General features: G+C 45.4%; 1 protein-coding gene across 1 annotated transcript in view; it reads right to left on the reverse strand.

The window, feature by feature from the left end:
• The window catches only part of HSD17B2 (hydroxysteroid 17-beta dehydrogenase 2), a 75,844-nt gene extending 57,930 nt beyond the window's left edge, over positions 1–17,914 (reverse strand). Inside the window, exon 1 of the mRNA XM_004437072.3 lies at positions 17,635–17,914. Coding sequence (XP_004437129.1) covers positions 17,635–17,899 — 265 coding nt within the window. The 5' untranslated portion in view covers positions 17,900–17,914. The remainder of the gene's footprint in view (positions 1–17,634) is intronic.
• Positions 17,915–20,744: the final 2,830 nt, after the last annotated feature.

Raw genomic sequence — 20,744 nt, forward strand, 5'->3', positions numbered from 1 at the left:
GCATGAACAAGTGTCTCAATATAGCAGTGAGCCAACTGTGTCACCTAAGACTGATATAACAGAATCTCCTGTTAAATGGGGTGTCTCATATGATCAATTGACTGAAGAACAACAAAACCATACGTGGTTTACAGATGGTTCTGCCAAAATGATATCAAGCTCACGGAAATGGAAAGCAGTTGCCTATAACCCATCCACCCAACAAACAATTGTCACCACCGGAGATAATATGAGTAGCCAATATGCTGAACTCTATGCGGTGTATCAGGCACTTCAACAAGAACAGGGGCAACAATGTCATATATATACTGATTCGTGGGCAGTGGCACAAGGTTTGGCAACGTGGATGCCACAATGGAAAAAACATGATTGGAAAATTAATGATAAAGAAATATGGGGAAAGAAATTATGGGAAGACATATGGTTATGGTGTCAAAATACAATTGTTACTGTATTTCATGTTGATGCTCACAGTTCTTTAATTTCTGCAGAACGAAAGCATAATTCTCATGCTAATCAGCTGGTGCAGATTAGGTGCAACGCACAACCCAGGCTTACCACAATGGGTCCACGAAAAGAGTGGACACTTGGGAGAACAAGCGTCATACAGGTGGGCACAACAAAGGGGAATCCTTGTCACCCATGATGATATTGCCACTGCAGTACAACAGTGTGAGTTATGCCAACAGTTAAATAAACGGGAGTTCCACACCCTACCAAGGTCATATCCAAAAGGGATTATTTCCGCCCATACCTGGCAAATAGATTTTATCGGACCATTGCCAAATTCTTGTGGATATACTTATGCCTGCACTGCTGTTGATACATATTCTGGTTATTTATTGGCTATACCAGCTAAAGTGGCCACCCAACAGAGTGCCATAAAATTATTAGATATAATCAAGTTATATTATGGAACACCAAGGCAAATTCAGAGTGACAACGGTTCCCACTTTACAGGTAAGTTGATTCAAACCTATACCAAGGAAAATTATATAGAATGGATTTATCATATACCTTATTACCCCCAAGCTGCAGGCCTCATAGAACGAATGAATGGATTGCTTAAACAACAATTGAGGAAACTTGGTCATGGCTCATTAAAGGGGTGGCACAACCATCTAAGTACTGCTCTAAATGTGTTAAATAACAGGCCATTAGGCCCTAATGAGACTCCTCTGTCAAGGTTGTTACCAGCAAAGATTACAGAAGTGGCAGCCGCCACCCATGAGCTTATGACCTTAACCTATTGGCCCCTGACTCAGTCTGCTAAACCGCCTTTTCGTGCCACGGCCGAAGCGGCTGGATTGGATTTATCTACTGTTCATTCTATTCAATTGCCCCCTAAGAAGCAGTCTATAGTCCCTACTGGGATAGGGGTACAATTTCCCAAAAATACCTTTGGTTTGTTAAAAGGACGCTCTGGACTGGCAGCAAAAGGTATTGATGTACTAGGAGGAGTTATTGATCCAGATTATCAAGGAGAAATAAAATTTATATTATATAATGGTAGTGACACAGTACTAACTGTAGAGTCTGGGGAACGAGTGGGACAATTATTGGTGCTTCCCCTCCTGACTCCAAATGTGTCACAAGGACAACCTCCAAGTGAATTAACTAAAAGAGGAATGCAAGGATTTGGGTCTACAGATGGATGGAAACCTGGAGCAAAGGTGTGGGTGACACATCCACCCAATGCGGCTCCACGTGCCGCAGAAGTAGTGGCCCAAGGGCCCACTGCAACGCTCATAGTAATGTATCCAGGAAATAAACAATTATATCATGATCCTAAAAATTCTGTTTCTTTGCGTGAATAGATATTCCTGCTGTGTTTGCTATGCTGTGCTGCACTTCCATGTCTGCTGCAGACCTACATGCCAACTAATGTCTCCGTAGGACAACCTTTGACCCTGCACTGCTGGACCAACTGCTCTACACCAGTGGGACCTATAACCTGGACTATGAATGGCCGAGAAATTTGGTCTCAGAAACATCAAGCAATCTCTCAGTATAAGCCTATATCTGACCAGTCACGGAGAACTAGTTATAATTTCTCTATTACCCTGCCTTCTGCTACCCTCCGTGATGGGGGCTGGTCTGGACTTCTGCAAGCTAATTTGTTAGGCCTAAGTGTTATCTTATCTAATGTTATCTTTGATGCTGTACATGATTTGCAAGATCAAGTTAATAACATTTCATATTCTAAGGGGTTGTTTGATTGGTTACCTTGGGGTTTGGGTCCTTTATTGCGAGATAGTTTTATAATTATTGTAGTCATTGGATTTTGGATTCTTGGATGTGCCTTATGTACTTGCGTACAAAGTTCATTGTCTGTGCATATGGTGTCTTATGGTTAATGGAGACGGCCACGGCCGAATATGTCTTGACATGAGTACAGCCATGTTTGGCCGCTCCATTGACCTACAGCCACCAGCACAAAAAAGAAATACAAAGCTGCTTTCTGTGTGGTGGGAACTGGCCTTTCCCGGGAACTGGCCTTTCTCCCACGGAGAGAGTTGCAAGTTGTAACATTTCAAGGCTCTTGGAGCGTCCTGGCCCGGAATGGACTGGCCATCTGTGCCGGGCTAGGGCGATAACCAAAGAGAACAATGCACGTCTTGCAACTACTGGGCTGGGGCGTTAGCCAGGGGGCTCAGTGCACGTACGCCACTGATAACCATTTGTACATGGAAACACTAAATGCTTGCTCTGCAAACTCTGTAATTGCTTACTCTGAAAATTACTGATGGTATAAAAACTGCTGGAAACTGAGCCTCAGAGAGAGTTCCACCTAGAGAGAGTTCCACCTGTGGAAGGGACACCTTGCCCAGGACGTGTGATCCTTGCCCAGCCGCGTCGATTGACAGAGCTCTCCCGGCAGTGGGGCGTGGATGTTGTGAGTAACTGATTTGATGTGAAGTAATTGATTTGATATGAAGTAATTGATTTGATGTGTTCTCTTTTCGGTTAACCTGGTGTTTCTCTTTCTGGTTGATTTGTGTCATTTCTCTTCAGCCGATGTGGGTATTTTCCCTTTCCAGTCGGGCTGATGTTTTTCCCCTCTTAATATTTGACCTATTTGGATCTGTTTGCAGACTGTCACCTTTACTATCCTCTATATAATAAAATATACCTTCAGTCCATTTGTTTGGAGTGGAAAGTGTCTTTTACGTCTCCGATCGAGTCCCCGAACCTCTCATAACAACCAGACACTGTGCTAGGCACTTGAGACACACTGGTGAGGAAGATGGATGTGATCCCCACCTGTATTGGTCAGCTCAGGCTGCCATAACAAAATGCCACAGACTGGATGGCTTAAACCACTGAAACCCATCCTCCCAAATTTCTGGAGGGCAATCAAAGACCGGGGTGCCAACAGTGTCAGGTTCTGGTGAGAGCTATCTTCCTGGCCTGCAGGAAGAAAGCTCACTGCAGGCCTTCTCACTGTGTCCTCACATGACAGAGAGAGGGAGAGAGAGAGATCTCTGGTATCTCTTCTTATAAGGACATTGATCCCATCACAAGGGCCCCACCCTCATGACCTCCTCTAAACCTAATCACCTCCTAAGGGCCTCATCTCCAAATACCATCACGTCAGGGGTTAGGGCTTCAACACATGAATTTTAGGGGAAACACAATTCAGTCTGTAGCACCGTCCTCACAAAGTTCACAGTTCAGTGTAAGATACAGCAGGACATGCGTGATACAAAAAAGAAAATTATGAGTTGTAGTAAGTGCTGCAAAAGAACAGAAATGAGTTCTGTGACAAATAGTTGAGGTGAAAGGGAGGGACATGCCTTGAGCAGGCAAGTCATAAAGACTTCTCTAAGGAAATAACCTACAAACAAATCATCAAATATTTAGTACAATGAAAACTGCCTCATTAATAGGTTTTATACTGATTACACGTTGAAATAATATTTTGGATATATTGCTTTAAATAAAATTTTTATTAAAATAAATTTTACCTGTTTCTTTTTTACTTTTTTAAATGTGGCTACCAGAAAAATTTAAATTACTTATGTATGTGACTCACGTTATATTTCTACTAGGCAGCACTGCCGAACACTATTCCTTTCCCATTAAGGACACTAATGGGGAAGGAGAAAGAGTGACACCACATAGAGATAAAGTGGGGTGTGGATGGAAAGCAGCATGTCAGAAGGTTGTGTGTCGGCTTGGCAGAAATGACTAAGTGACATCTTAAGAACAGAGCAGTCTGCTCATGGTTAGGGGTTACTTTTGGGGTGATAAAAATTTAGAATTAGTGTTGATGGTTGCATAACCTTATGAATATACTGAAAGTCACTGAATTGTACACTTTAAAGGGTGAATTTCATGATACGTGCATTATAGCTCAATAAAAAATAAGATACAAAAAAGAATAGGCCAGTCTAATATCTACAGTGTCTGTTACAACAGAATACCCCTGAATTTTCTGGAAAGCTTACTACTTTCAGCTGATCTGTGTGTGTGACTTTTTTTGGGGGGCGGTGGGTTGAGGGTGAGCAATTAAGGAAAAGGAACTCTTATATGTTTTGGCTGAAAGCAGGGTGAAGAACAAGAGTTCACCTTCACTAGAAATCAGAGCCAGAGATGACCTGGAGAAAGATGAGCTGGGGAATTTGCAGACATGTTGCCCTGGGGAGGGCATGGATGGACCTCTCACAGGGTGTAGAGCAGGGACTCAAGCAGATGATATCTTGACCTCATGGGGCAGGGTGACTCCTTGATATCTGAGTCACTTTGATCATCAGGAACATCTGCTTGATTAAACCAAAACATGCACTTCTACCTACAATTATGTGTTCTAAGTTACAACCTCCTTGCATAAGTCAAAGAGAATTCCTGCCCATCAGGCACTCCCTATGTCTAGCCTTGTGCTGGTTCTCCAGCAGCAACCTGAGATGAAGCTTCTTCTCCAGGGGCAGCAGCACACAGGTCAAGTGCAGTTTCGGATTTGATTCAGAACATCTTTAGAAGACAGCCCCAACCAGAGTGTCTCCCCATTAATTCACTCAGCTTCTGTCTGCCCCACATTGGGCTGGGTGCTGGCGGTAGAATGGTGACTGAGATGAACCCAGTCCCTGCCCTCAAGGGGCTTACAGTCTGGTGGGGAATTCAGAGTCCATGGCTGGCACTATGAACTTTTCCCAACCTGCCAAATTTATCATTGGTTATGCGATATTCGTTGTCTTAGTCTGCAATCTCTGTCATTGTATTTTAACTTAGGAGAATGAAAAATGGTGATGATGTCAACGATCTCTTATCTCCTCTGTAGACTCTGCACAAGGGATGTGTTAGTCTCAGCCTGTTTGTAATGTGTGCATCTTCTAACTCTCCCCTGTTCTTAATGCTTTGTGGCTTGGCTTCTTTTCTCTGTGATCCAGTCACTAACTAGCTGATCTGTGGGCTTTGTGGGCTCCTTCTGCTGACTTCTGCACCTGGCTCGCAGCTGAGGCCTGTGCTGCTAGGACACAAAGTTCTTAGAAATCACTTTTTCTTAAAGCGTTATGACTAGATGCAGCACCAAAGGAAAATGAAGAAACAGAAGTCATGACCAAGAGCTGTCATTTGGTAAAATGTTTATTTAATTAGGAAACAACAGTAGATAAACATTTCTTAGAAGTGTAGCGGGCATCTGTTGTTTTTGCTGCTGTATAATGCAGAATCCTTAGAGTAAAGAAAGGCAAGTTAGGTGATTGGAAGAAAATTCAGTAAAGGGTGTGGAAAGGGTCAAGGGACGTGGAGTACCCCTGGGCACGTAGAAGTCGGGATCCACTTTCCTAGGCATGAAGGGGTAAGGGGAGAGGTGAGTTACTGGAATCTAGACAGAGTGAACTCTGACTTTCAGGACAGAGTTAGGCAGCCCACAGTGACCCTGCGGGGAGGGAATCAGGGGGAATAATATGATTTCCCAAGTCTGTCTTCCTACAACTGCCAGCCCATGCTCCCCATTGGTTGAGGATGGCCTCCAGGACAGACAGCAGAGTGGGGAGGATGGATGGAGAAGGGTGGGTGCAGTGTGGATGTGTCCACAGCCAGCACATCTGCTCAACATATATCCCTCTTCATCTGATAACAGGACCCTGCTTTGGGTTGGGGGAATAATATGAGTTGAATTGTGTCCCCCAAAAAGATATAGTGAAGTCCTAATCCCCTGTACCTCAGAATGTGACCTTATTTGGGAAGGGGTTCTTGCAGGTGGAATTAGTTAAGACGAGGTCACACTGGAATAGGGTAGGCCCTTAATCCAAGATGACTGGTGTCCTTATAAGAGAGAAATTTGAACACAGGCACAGAGGGAACGCAGCCATATGAAGACGGAGGCAGAGATTAGAGTGATGCTGCCGCCAGCCAAGCATCACCTTGGGCCACCAGAACCTAGAAGAGGCAAGGGAGGATCCTCCCCTAGAACTTCACAGGCAGCGAGGCCCTGCTGACATCTTGATTTTGGACTTCTGGCTTCAGGTCTGTTAAACAACTTAAAACAATTGTTCTGTTGTTTTAAGCCTCCCAGTCTGTGGTACTTTGTTACAGCAGTCCTAGGACACTATAGAGTGGGCTACCCCTTTCCCTACTACATGTGATCTTGGTTGGACTTCCCAGCTCCGTCCAGGCTGGAGGAAAGGGATGCTTTTTCCCTGGAATGTGGATTTTGAGCATGAAAATGAGAAGTGAAAAAGACCTAGATTCAGATCCCGGCTTTGCCACTTACTGGCCTAGTGGGACTAGGATGGGAGCTAGCCTCCTCCTGAGGGTTTCTGAGCCAGTAGAGCACCTCAGAGGGGTGCCTCCCAAGGGAGCTTGTGCTATGAGCAAACTGCAACTCACTGGCAATTTTACGCACAAGAACTCTTTGCTAGAACCATTTTGGAGACACGAATGTGAAGGAGGAAGAGGGGAGCATGACTGCCCACACTCAGTTCCCTGAGTCTAAGAGACAGTCAGACAACATTGTCATCAAATTCATTCTTCGCAAAGCCCAGAGAAGGGAGAAACAGAGAGATAAGAAGGCCCTGGCCTAGCTTCCCAGTTTTATGCAAGAAGCCAGAATGCCCACCTGAACGTGGACCCACACTAGAGAGGAACACAGCCTCCCCAGTCCCACGACCCACCAAGGAGGGACCTGGGCTTGCTCTTTTTTCCCGGGGACCAGCCCCATGAGAATTGTCTCGGCAGACTGCCCATGGCTCTGTCATTAGAGCACAGTTATAACTTGACCCCTGGCCACATTGTGCAGAGGTCGTTGGCTGAGCATCTACAACTTCCTTGGCACCAAATCAATCACTGAGGGTACAGTGTTGATTCCTGTCCTTGGCAATGGTGAGCTCTGATAGAGACCTGCCCTAGCTGCCAAGGGCACTTGCATGCCCCCACACCCCCAGTTTGCTCGTGCATTCATGTGTGCATGCATTTGTTCAATGCATGTTCATTGAGAAACTACTGTGTGCCAGCAGCTGTGTTAGATGCTGGTAATACAGAACTGAGTGAAATAGTCAAGGCAGTCTGTTGGAAGAGGGGGGCACAGATACCTACTAGCTAAATAAATGTACATTTAATTTCAAGGTGAGAAAAGTGCTATGAAAGTAACAAATAAGGAGATTGAGAAAAACAGCTGGAGACAAAAGTCTGGACACCAGGGTACACCTTCTCATGAAGGTAATATTTAAAACAGTGGTAGTCCAACTGGACACTGATTTTGACCCCACAGGACATTTGGCAATGTCTGGAGATACTTTTGTTGTCACAGATGAGGGATGGGGTACTACAAACATCTAGTGAGTAGAGGCCATGGATGTTGCTAAACATCCTACAGTGCACAGGACAGCCCCAACAACAAAGAATTTTCTGGCCCAAAATGTCAGTGGTGCCAAGACTGAGAAACCTGATTTAGACAAAGATATGAAGGTAGAGAAGAAACCAGCCCCGTAAAGGGGCCCCACCGCACCACCCCCCCCCCCAGCCCATCCCCACCCTGCAAAGCATTCCAGGTGAAAGGAACAGCCTGTGCAAAGGCTGCAATGCCAGGGAAAGCTTGGTATTTCAAGCTAATGAGTAGGGGAGAGAGGTGTGAGATGAGAGGGACAAGACCATGCAAGGCCTCTGGTCTTGGCAGAAGTTTGGGTTTTTATTCTCTACAATGGGAAGTCTTTGAAGGGTCTTAAACCAGAGAGGCACACTCTGGCTGTTCTACAAAGAATGAGTTGGAAGGACAAGGGTGAAATCCCAGAGGCTGGGAGCGGGCCAGGCATAAATAACGGCAGCTTTGACTAGAGCAGAGGTGGTGCAGGAGAGCAGTAGGTATATCAGGATGCACTCTGAAAGTAGCAGTTACGGCACTGGGAACAAATTGGATCTGGGCAAAGAAGGAGAACAGGGATTAAAAGGTGACTTGGGATTCTGGTCTCCACAGGGTGCCAGGTAGTGTGGCTCACCAAGATGGAGAAGATTGAGCCAGGGCCAGGTAGGAGGGGGCCCAAATCAAGCACTCTGTTTCAGACCCGTGAAGTCAGAGACACCCACTGGAACGGGGTACAGAGGTGTTGGAGAGAGGAATTGCTTATACAAGGCTTGGAGCTGTGGTTCATGCTCAATGTAGGGCTACACTTTAGCTTCACCTGGGACTGGGGTGCTGTAAAGAAACACCAACGCCAAGGTCACACGCCTTAGATCAGTGAAACCTGAGCTCTGGAAGGAGGTGCCCAAGCATCAGGATGCTTTAAAAGCCCCACAGGTGATTCTAATGCACAGTGATGACTGACATCCACCAGACTTGAGGAGCTGCCCCAAGGTGGAGACCTTCTCTGTACGCATGGCAGCCCACAGCAGGCTTAGAAGCCTCATCTTTGTGCATCATCAAAGGAGCTCTCTAGTTCATGTCTATTTAAAATTCTCTCTCTGCTGCTTCAGCAGTTGGCTGAATTCTATCTGTCAAAACAGCGGCCTGTTCATAGTCTTGAGTGTTCTTGTGTTACCTGCAGTTCCAGACCTTTTGTTCTGAGACTCTCTTGTTTATAACAATGTCAGCCTCCTGATGAAGCTCCAGGGCTGCTTAGTCTCTTCCATCCTTTTTGGGATAGAATATTTGCAATCTCCTTTGTGAACTTTCTTTCCAAACAAACTCCCAGCACCCTCTGCCACTGTGTACTCAAAGCAGAAGAAAATACATTCAGACCTGGCCTATTCTTCAAGGTCCGGTTCAGTCCCTACTCCCCTCTATTATTATTGGGCACCCATCATGTGACTGGCTTTGTACCTGGCACTTGCGGATACCATGATCAAAGAAAACTACATGGCCCCTGATCTGGGGAGCTCACACTCTAGGATAGGGTGTCTCAACCTCAGCACCATTGACATTTGACATCAGGTGATTCCTTGTCGTGTGGGCTGTCCTGTGCATTACAGAAAGTTTAGCAGCATCCCTGGCTTCTGCTCACCAGATGGCAGTAGCATGTTCTCATGCCCCTCAGTTGTGACAACAAAAAATATCTTCAGACATTGCTAAAATGTCCCCTGGGAAGCGAAATTGCCTCCAGGGAAGAACCACTGCTCTAGGAGGAAGAAGACTCTAAACAAATACTCATAAAGGTCAATAAAGTTGATAAAAAGGGCATAAACAGGAGATGTAGGATCCCAAAAAGGGAACCCCAACTCCAGCCTCGGGAAGGCGCGGACCCACAGACACAGAAGACCGAGCTTGATGCAAACGCAAGAGGTAAGAGGTTTATTAAGCGGAGCTCCGGGCCGACACGTATCTCTCGCAGGAGACAGAGGAGTCGACCCCGAACCTTAAGGGGCAAGCTCTTTTATAGGATTCGGAAGCATAAAGCGGGAAAAAGTTGGCGCGGTCTTACATGATTGGCTAATTTAAAACATTTACATTTTATGGCGCGAATTGCTATGGCGCGAAGCGATTATCAGGTTACACACACGCGTCCCCATCTGGACCCCCTCCACCCCGACCCTCCCAAACTTATCCCTCTGGAGCACTCTCTTGTTCTCAATTCTTCCCCGAACAGTTTAGGGTGGGTCTTTCATGAATAGAGTCAGTCAGGATTGATAAACGTTCCCTCCTATACCAGGAATCCTTAGGGCGTGGAGGTGCCTGTCTCTAAGGTAGTAACTTTTAAATTTTTAATATAATTTACTTCCTTCAGAGACAGCTAATTTAGCTTGGCAGGGACAGAGAGATAAGAGTCCAAAGTGGAGACCACCTGTTTCTGTCCAGAAAATAGCTCATACAATTGCCACCATGATGCTTTCTCTGATTACTTTGTTGTCTTTTGTCCTCTCCAATTTGTACTATGCAGCCAGGCACGGTATTAAACAGTTGGCATGCCTTATTTCATTTTATTCTTGTAACCACCCTATAACCATAACTGGCACCACAAACAATTGAAGATTCACTATATAGGTAAATTGCCTTTTTAACCAATAGCTTTGCATATTAATCTTGTAAACCAACTAGAACGACAGCTGAGACACTCAATGGCTTCTACATTTTCTTTATCTCTTCGATAATAACCTTCTACTTCATCAATTACAATTCTTTCGGTGCTGTCAACGTCTTCACTGAGTCTTTTCTCTCCGGCCTCCCAAATCACTCCCAAAAATTTCTCCCTCCCCAAAACTTCTTCTTTTGATCTTACTATTTCCTAGAGCTAATCTCCCATCTTGATCTTTCCTTTTTCCACCAGGGTTCTCGAAACTTCAGAGTTGCCCACTAACACCATCTCCCCACTGTCTGTATTGGGGGTCCTTCTTGTTCACTTTACTGAAACAATTCTCTCTAATCAGTACCCCAAGGCTCTGAATCCAGAGGTATCTTGTCATCCCATTCAAACTCTCCTCCATGTTGGATGTTGTTTATAACTCTTTTCCTTGGGATTTTTCTCTTCCTTGGAACCCTACAGCATCCAGGTCTACCTTCCAAGAGAGCCGTAGGTATATCAGGATGCACTCTGAAAGTAGCAGTTACTACACTGGGAATGAATTGGATTTGGGTGGACTGCACAGCCCGGTTCCTTGTTCTAGTCCTAATCTCTATCTACACTCTTGTCTCAAATGTCATTTTAGCTTCCAGAGCTTCATTTATCTTACCTATGTGGAAGACTAGCCTAACTATCTCTCCAGTCTTGGGCTCTTTCTTGGATTTTAGCCTCACTTCTCCAAATTCATCTGAAGATCTCCACTGGGTACAAACTTGGCATCTCTAACGTCTCAAACAAAAAGCATTATCTTTTTCACAAAGTCGGTTCTTTCCCCTCAGTCTTTCAAAACCTATTGTTTCTCTTAGTAGTAAAAATCATTCTCAGACCCTCAGAATCATTCTCTACATTCATTTCTTCATGCATTTTTCCTTGAGCCTGTTATGGGCACCATGCTTTACACATTGCCTGCCCTCATGGAGCTCACAATCCATCTGGCAAAACAGACAGTCAAGAGGAGTTACAAAGGGCTTTGATGAGGGTTATGGTAGGGAAAACCCAATATGCAGTGGGTCTCTCCTCTTCTTCTCTACTGAGATCCAATGAGCCAGCAAGTTCTCTGATTCTTCCAACGTGAAGTCCCTCCAATTAGCTGCTTTCTTTCCAAGCTCATGGCCTCTGCCCCAGCCTTTTGGGTGGTCTTACCTCCTCCCTCTTCTTCCCACGTCTCTGAACTCTCCCATGTTGCATTGCCTTTTAATGTCCTGGTTTCTTGTCTATCTCCCCCTCTACACTCTAAGTTTATTAAATGTGATGAATGCATGCATGATATTTGTCACTGTATTCCCAGTACCTGGCACAGAGCTACTCAATAATTATTCATGAAATAGTGAATGAATGGATTGTAATCCCCTTTCCACACTACCAACCATAGTGTTCTTTTTTAAAATTCTCCTTTGAAGGTGTTTTCTTCTCCGGCTCCTACCAAAACTTCACAAAACTCAACAGTACACAAGATAGGTTCTGAAGTAATAACCTAGAGGTAGCCTATGGCACAGCTGGAAATATTTGGAAAACAGTGATGGGCTCCATGAACAATGAGAAAGCATCTTGCACAGGGCACTAATGGCTTCTCATTGGAGATATAAGAGCTCTTCTTTTGGAGAGAAGCCCCAGGGAAGTCCCTAGTTGTTCAGTCCTCAAGCTTCTCTGGAACTGCCAAGGTGAGCCTTGATGGGTGATAGAGCTCTCCTTCCATTGCTGAAAGCCAACTTGACCATAGGACCCTAGGTCTGAATGTGGAAGCTAAAGATGATTGGGGGCAGCTTAGCAGGTCTGAAACACTTGGCAGTCATTGCCCCTTTCCCTCAGAGGAGGCACACATGTCAATCCCCTGTCTGCACTTCTTGTATCATCTCCTTGAACTAAAAGAGAGATAGAAGAGCCTGCACTTGAATTCTAGTACCACACTTGCTTATTTTATGTTATGTGACCTTAGTTATGTAAACTCTTGAAAGCTGCCCATTTCTTCATCTTTGAATGGGATTAATAACAGAAATTATCTCGTTGATATGTTGATCATGCTTATTCTAGAATGTAGGTATTGGGCATGTGCGTATATCTGCTCTACTTTTCATATATTTAAAGCTTTTCATAATATTTTTACAAATTATCTTATAAGGTCTTGGTGAGAATTAAATAAAATTAGGCATGGAAAATGCTAATCACAGTGCTTGACACCATTTCTGACACAGTTCTCAGCAGTGCCGTGAAACCACCATCCAGGCCATCAGAGTCTCACGGTGCTGAAATTACCTTATCTATTTATTGGTTTGCTTGTTTTATGTCTTCCTCCACTAGAATTAAGTTTCATGAGGGCAGGGACCTTGTCTGTCTTTGCTCCCCACTGTATCTTATGTGCGCACAGTAGGCAATCAGCAAGTGGTTGTTGAAAACATGAATTGTGAAAACAACCAGCTGTGGCTCTGGCACAGCTCAAATCAATTACAAATCCTCATCCCTCTCAGCACCCCTCACCCTGCACCCCCTCCCCGACCTAAGAGTCTCATATCGAGATGGAGGCTTGGGAGGAAAGACAACAGCTGAACATTTTGCCCAGAGCAAAGATCTTCATGATCCAATGCCTTCAAAAGATTCTCTCTCTAATGAAAGAACTGAAAAGACAACTCAGGGTAAAGGATCAAGATTGAGAAGAATCATGGGAGAAAACTCAAAAGACTAGAGTGGTCACATGGGAAACCCTCAGATAAGGCCAGGACTCAAAGGGGCAAGAACCAAGGGTAGACACAGCACAGAACCAAGGGTCTCGACACAGGAGAAGCCCTTCCCATCTGTAAGAAAAGCATCTGTAAGTGAAAACCTAGATTAGACCAAGGCCTAGGGAAACAAGATGACTACAGAAAGAGAGCTTGCCAGTCAAGTGATGGTCACAATGCAAAAGAACAAAGGCACCGTTGAAGGAGGCTGATGAAGTAGCATTCACGAATGGCACAGAGGCAGAACCACCAAACTCCAATTTTGCTTTTGTCTTCTTTGCCAAGGGGATTAATAGACTAAACAAGATGGAGAAAAGGTAAAAATCATTATATTTCATGAAGCATCTACTATGTGCTATGCAGCACATACATCAAATCTTGTTTGATCCTGAGAATAGGTATTAATCAGGAATCATTTATATATGAGGAAAATTAACCTCAGAGAGGTGAAGCCTCTTGTTCAAGAGCCCAGAGCTAGTGAGTGATCTAATACCTTCATTTAGATGTTGTGCATCTTAAGAGTGAAGCCCTGTGTGTGTGCGTGTTTGTGTGTGTATGTGTTGATGTGTGTTCGTGTGTGTGGGTTTATGTGGGCCGGGGCGGGGCGGGAGGTGAGCAGATTTGTGGGCAAACAGCCCACCTCTGATCCCGTTTAAGTTTGCAGTCAAATCTCCTCAGACCCCTATCACACAAGCTGCAGTTTAGATACAGCATCCTCCATCCAGAGAGCTGGTTTTCTGAACCTACTGTTAGCGGGATCACTTATTCCTCACTTCCTGTGCTTCCTTCAACATAGAGAGATAACTATCAGTGTGACACTCCTGGCCCCCTATCTCCTGTTTCTCCTCCCCTAGGAAGGTGGAGCAAAGGATCTGATTGATGAGTTTGACAGAAAGAACTGGACAAGAACGTTTCACCCAGCACAAAGTTCTCTTCTCTCTCTAGCAGAAGAACCAAAAGGACAATTCAGAGCAAATGATCAGGACTGAGAAGTGTAGAGGAGAAAACTTAGGAGGTCAGAGTGTCACATGGAGCCTCTCCACTCTTCCTCGGGATCTCCCAGCTTGCAAAACGTCTGTGCTATTGGGCTGTGATAGCCCAGCTGTACCATCCAAGCCCTACCTTGTGGACGAGGCCTGAGACTTTTCAACCCTGCCTTGACCTGGTACACCATTATTACCACACATCTAAGACACTTTCTCCAATGCTTCTGTCAGGAATAAAGCTGACATCTTGATCTCTACTTGCCTTGCTTCTGTGTCCATCTCAATTGGTTCAGAACTCAGCTAGGGATGCATCACCCCTGCTTGGCCTCCTCCCCTTCCCCGTCCACCTTCCTTGCTCCGGGACAAGTGCTCCTTAGAAACCTTCCTAATAAATCCCTTTTGCACAAATCCTCATCTCAAGCCCTGCCTCTGGAGACCCCAGCCTAAGGCAAGGCAAACACAGGATTCAAACCCAAGCCTCTCAAACTTCAACATTTTTTCCACGATATTGTCCCTGAGATGCTATTGCAATCTTGCAGGCCTGCTCTTCACTAATTTTACGTCATTTTAAAAACTAGATGGCCTCTGTAGCTTCAGGTGCCTTGAAGACAAACACGTGTTCAAACGCTCTAGGCTTGCTTATTTCTTCTTCTTACTACAATTATACATCTCTGAGACAAAAGACCTTTGACTATCTTAGCAAAATGAAATAAGGGACTCAAAGGAAAAAAGTTATTTTTTTAGCTCGTCCTTGTAATTGTGCTACACCTGGCCCCATAATTAACTAGACACTAAAATGGAATTTATCCTAGTAACGTGATCTCTTCCCACCCACCCCAAAGCCCCAGTAGATAGTTGTATGTCATAGCTGCACATCCTTCTAATTGCTGTATGTGGGACGCGGCCTCAGCATGGCCGGACAAGTGGTGTGTTGGTGCGCGCCCGGGATCCGAACCCAGGCCGCCAGCAGCGGAGTGCGCGCACTTAACTGCTAAGCCACAGGGCCGGCCCGTGATCTCTTTTTAAAATGTTTTTACTACATAAGTAATGTAACCACACTAGAGAAATTCTAGGGGAAAAATGAACCCAAGTGCTCTAACCCACCCATTTGAAAACCATTTCCTTCCAGTGTTTTCCCTATTCATGTGGCGTGGCTGCAGTCTTATTCAAACACTCAGATCTCCTCTCCATTAGCCCAGTTTTCCTCCATGTTGTCCTGTGGTTGCCATTTTTAATAGTTACCCATTGGTACACCATAATTTGTCACCATTTTGATTGCTTTTGATATTTCACAATTTTAAAGGAGATTGTGCTGGACAACTTTGTGAATATGCCATTTTGTTCTGTGTCTACCCTTTTTCCATATTTCAGATTATTTCCTTAAGAGAAATTTCCAAATCTTGAATTATCCGATAAAAGAATAATATTTATGGCTTTTAATGTATGCTGCCACATTTCTCCCTGTTCCCCGCCCACATCTAAAATGTGTACCAATTTATGACATATGCCAACCTGAAACAAAGGTTATTCCAAGTGACTTATTTTTTTAATGAATTCTGGTCTAACTAAATGACTTCATTTTAAATTTCTCTATTTAGTATAAAAGTCTTGAAACTTTCTGTAGAATTGTATTGAACCTAGGGCATTCCTCACAAAAATGAGAAAGAACCTCAAAGGAACGTTTCAGTCACCCTTAAATATATGTACTTCCTTTCTTAATTCTAAGCTTTCTAATTGCTAAGCATTTTATTGAGGGATTAGTCATTGGGCATGTGTTGTTTAATTGAATCAGTCATCTTCCATACCACTAAACACAAGTCAGGACATTTCAATGGCTGATGTGGGCTAACTGACTTAGGTGTGGGTTTTGTGTATTTCTGCATGCCAAAATCTTCAAAAACAGAGGCTAAAGAACATTAACAAGATAAACAAACTAGAAAGGATTCCTGTTTCCCAATTGCCTTGAAGTTTGCCCAAGTTTAATCCTAGTGTTTAGTATTCTTATTTACTAGCCTTAGCAGTGCTGCTCCCCGCAATTAAAGTGCTCCCAGGAATATTCAAACCTCCGGGAGATCACGTCCCATGAGTGTCAACCACGGCATCACTATTATTATTTTACCATGCTTAGTTGTTCCGTCTTCTTTCACACAGAGAAAAAGTACAAAAAATAAATTTGACCTGGCATTATTCCAAAGACCATGGGTACTTGCTACTACACACAGAACAGAAGGATTTAGACTATTATTACAGATTCTTACCCGGCCCACTCAGAGAATTCTAGTGAAAAAGTGGAAAACCCAGCCAGTCTTTTAGCTACATGATTCCAGGTGATACCAGACATTCATGTAGATAAACATTCCACTGATCAACCAAGTTTTCTAGCTTTGAACTGTTTTGTTTTGTTTTCCATTGAAGAAGCTTGTTTTCTGCAGCACTTCAAAATTCTGACAAGTGCCAGCTTGCGTTTCATTTTAAGAGAGAATTTCGTTACCAAGTTAAAGCAAAAGGCAAAATAGACAAGTCATTTTAGAGTCCACTTCTCAGTGAATTGAGGAAACCCCTGATTTCCTTCCATCCACACCCCATGTTTGCTTTCACTCCAGTGGATGGCCACCTCAGGGTGGGGTGTGGGGTCACGACCTCCCAGCAAATGCTTCTGCAACCCATATCCTTATCTTGGCAGAACTTTCCGGGTTAGGATAAGGCTGGATAATCCTAATTACAGCCCTATCCAAGTTCAAACTTTACAGCCAAACAAACCAGTTTTACAACACACAGGAATTTAATTTGGCCTCACACTTGCAGTGGAAGAAGAAACACAAAAGAGGAAAAGAGCAGGCAGCTGAGCTAACAAGCAACTGCCTTCTGGATGCACAGTCAGCTTGATCCAAATAAGAGACGCTGGCAGTCTAATGACAGATTTGAAGACAAAAGGCTCTTGACAGTTCCCCGGGCAAACTGCACAATTTCCAGCTCAGGTGAGAATTCCTTCAATATTTAAAAAACACAGCAAAGTACAAGGAGAACCTGGCTTTGCAAGGTTTCTTGCACATCTAGGGAATAAGAGCCCAAGTCTAGAACACAGTCAAACATTAATCTCAGAACAAAATTCCATGTAAGCCTAAAGAAGCCTATGGGACTTTTCTGGGTACAACGAAAGGCATGAAACACTGCAGGTTTGCTTGTTCGTGTTTATCCTGGGAAATTAACAAAATTGTGGCTTAGCTGCACTTCACCTTCCCAGTCCCTCACCACCAGTCCCCTCAAGTGCACCTCCTGAAGAAAGCGAACCGAAACCGTGTAGTGAAAGACACTTGGAGGTGTGCTTTCAACTACTCCCTGCCAAGTATTTTATTTTTAAACCTAATTTGAAAAAGTCCTGCTAAGGCAGAGCAGGTGCCAGATCCCGCCCTGGGTGAGAATCGCAGTCCATCTGCTTACCTGTGATCAGCACCGCCTTTTCATCCACAGATAACAACTCCTGGCCAGATAAGTAAGTATATATGAAGCAACATGACAGGGAGAAGAGAAGCAAGCCCCAGAAGGGGGACAGACTCAGCAGGCAAGCCACTCCCCAGAGGCCCACCAAGCAGACCACCTTTCTCCCCACCTGCCCTGGGCTCTTCAGTTTGCAAAGAACCATTCCTCCCAGTACTACAGTGACAGCCAGGCAGAGCCACACAGTCTCAGAGCAGAAAGGCATCATTCTCAGTCCCTGCACCTTTGCATGCTCAGGGCCAGAGAGTCAAGTGGGCAAAGACTGGCTGGAGGCAGCCTGCGTTATATGAACGGAGAGGCAAGAAGCGGGGCGGAGAAAACAGCCCCGGCACACTTTGAATGAGTACGGATTAGGCATACTCATGCAGGCACACATTTCCTGGCGGGTAGTTTAAGCCCGCTTGCAGTTAAAATGTAAATAGCAGCACTCTTTCTAATCAATTGCTCCCCCCACAACCCCTGCACATAGAGCACACACTCATACTCACCCACAGCAAACACACACTGATTATTTTTTTTAGTGACCTCTGGAGAGATAACTAGTTGGATAATAATTGACAGAATTCCATCTGAACAGTGAATAACAAAACCTTTACCTCGTAGGAAAACACTGCTGTCATTTAGGAGGCTATGGCGTGTCCATCTGAGTCCTTTTACCGACTCAGGGTGTGTGTGCGTGTGTAAATCCAGGTAATCAGTGAGGTTTGGAAGATCGACTCTGGAAGGGGAAGGCATCACTGGGTTCTGTCCCCGTCGGCATGACTCCTGCCGTCTCCCACCTGAGTCAGGCTGAAGGGCTGGTTGGAGACGGAATATACGGCAAGAGGGAGAGATTCTTGACAGATGAAAAGTGCTCAGGTCTTGCCAGAGGGGAGATATGCCAGGGAGAGATAATAATGAGAATGCAACTAATCATGACCAATATCTGTCGGTACTCATATGCGCCAGGGGTCATGTTCAGCTACTTATTTGTTTACTCTCTTTCTTGAGACCCCATTCTCTGCCAAGCTCTGCTCCAGGCACCAGCACAGAACAGTCAATATGCTCAGTCTCTTTGCATACAATATCCTTACGAAATAGGTTCTATTAGTGTTGCAATTTTATAGGCAAAGACACCGAGGCACAGAGAGGTTAAGAGACTTGCCCAAGATGACACAGCAGTGGAGCTAAGCAGCCTTGTTTCAGAGATTTATGCTCTTAGCTGCTCTGCTCTACTGCCTGCTCTAGGCAAAAAATAAAAGAAATCAGTACGTTATACGTTAGCCCTTTCCTACTTTAGCCTCATTTGAACCTTACAAAACACTTCAAGGGGGCTATTATTACATTCATTTTACAGAAAGGAAAACTGAGGCTTGGAGAGGCTACGTTACGTCTGCAAGAGTAGTGGATCCAGATCTGCGTCCATGACTTGCTGGCTCAAAAGCCAGCACTCTGGAGCCTCGACACCTTACTGACCACCAGTGACAATGACGACAGCCCCAAGAGGGCGCTGCCACACCTGGGCTTATGGCGTGCCTTGCGTGTTCCAAACACCTGGCTGGGAGGGACACAGAATTCTGATAAAAGCTGGGCATTGGCATATCTGGAGAGGCAAGAAAAGATTTCCCTCTGAGATCAGATTACCTGCATTCAAGTCCAATCTGAGCTCTGCCACTTACTAACCAGGCGGTCTTGGGTGGGTCATTCGGTCTCCCTAGACCTCCTTCTCCTCAGCTGGAAAATAGTAAAAATACCAACATAAAGCACTCAGCACACTCTGCCCACCACACCAGAAGAAGCCTCATAAACACGGGCAATTCCTGTTTTTTGAGCAGGAGAGGAAGAACTAGAGAAGTAACCTACAGTGCCCAGTGGAATATACACTTGCCCCGAAAGATGGCTGAAGTTAGTGTGTGCTGAGGGGTGGGGAGGAGGAGGGCAGAGGACTCCAATTGTGGGTGGTATATATGGGGAAGGCAGGACTTTGGAGGAAATGTACCAGCAGCCTATCACGTAAGAAGGTAGAGTTTTGGACAGGGAGTCTGGGAAACTGGTTCTGGCCTCCAAGGGGCCCTAGGCGAATCACTGCCCTTGGCCGGCTCAGCTGTAAAGGGAGCCCACTTGGGCACAGGGCTCTCAACACCCAAGGGACACCAGGTGGAAGCATTGATTTGTGGACCATCCCATGTGGGGTACAGCAAGGGGTGATGGCAAAGCCGTTATGGGGGTCTCACGTGGGGCAATGGCACCTCTTGTCTGCCCTCAGCTGCACAGACCTCTGAGGTAGGGAGATGTTGCAGGCCCAGAAGCTTAGAGGTAAGGATCTGGAATTTGCTTTGGCTAGACCTGAGATCTCCCTCCCTCCACACACCCGATTCCCTCCTGTCAGCCATGCCTACACCCATCCCATGTGCCGGTACCTCTCAAGGGGCTCGTGGCCTCATCGGCCAGGAGGATTCAGTCAAGCTAGCTCAGGTGTCAGATGGCTTTCTAGGTCAGGGTGCAGGACTAGTTACAGCTCTTTGCTGGGGGCCTCGGCACTTTGTCAGGGGCTCCCACACTGGGGATGGGGCCAAACACCCACCTGGGGCTCCTGATGAGTGCACGCCTGCCAGAGAGGAAGCGAATCTTCTCCTGGAGGCAGCCCATGTGGCTTCCGAGCTGCTCAGTCCTGGGGCTCCCAAGGGGAGGACAAAAGCTGCTGTGACATGGAAGTCTAGGTAAGGATGCTCCCTGTCCTCTGACAGAGAAGGGGGTGCACAATATTAAGAACAGGAGCTTTCAAGCCTCATGGAATTGAGTTCAAATCCTGGCTCTGCCATTTAATAGCTGTGAGACAATGGGCAAGTTACCTGCCCTTCCTGAAACTCAGTTCTCCCCTCGGAAGAAAGAGAGCCCAGCTCCCTGGTGTTTTTTTTTTAAGTGAACAACAAAATTCTCACGTTGTGCCTGGACCTGACGGGATGACAGCCACTTTTCTCATTGTTGGGAGCACTCACCACCTCTTGGTCCTCCTCTCCCAGGAAGAGGGAGAGGTGCTTGCCAGCCTCCTCCTCGCTTATCTGTTTCTTCGT

The sequence above is a fragment of the Ceratotherium simum genome, chromosome 30, assembly GCF_057802395.1.
Source record: "Ceratotherium simum simum isolate JZ-2026a chromosome 30, ASM5780239v1, whole genome shotgun sequence".
NCBI classification, from domain to species: Eukaryota; Metazoa; Chordata; class Mammalia; order Perissodactyla; family Rhinocerotidae; genus Ceratotherium; species Ceratotherium simum.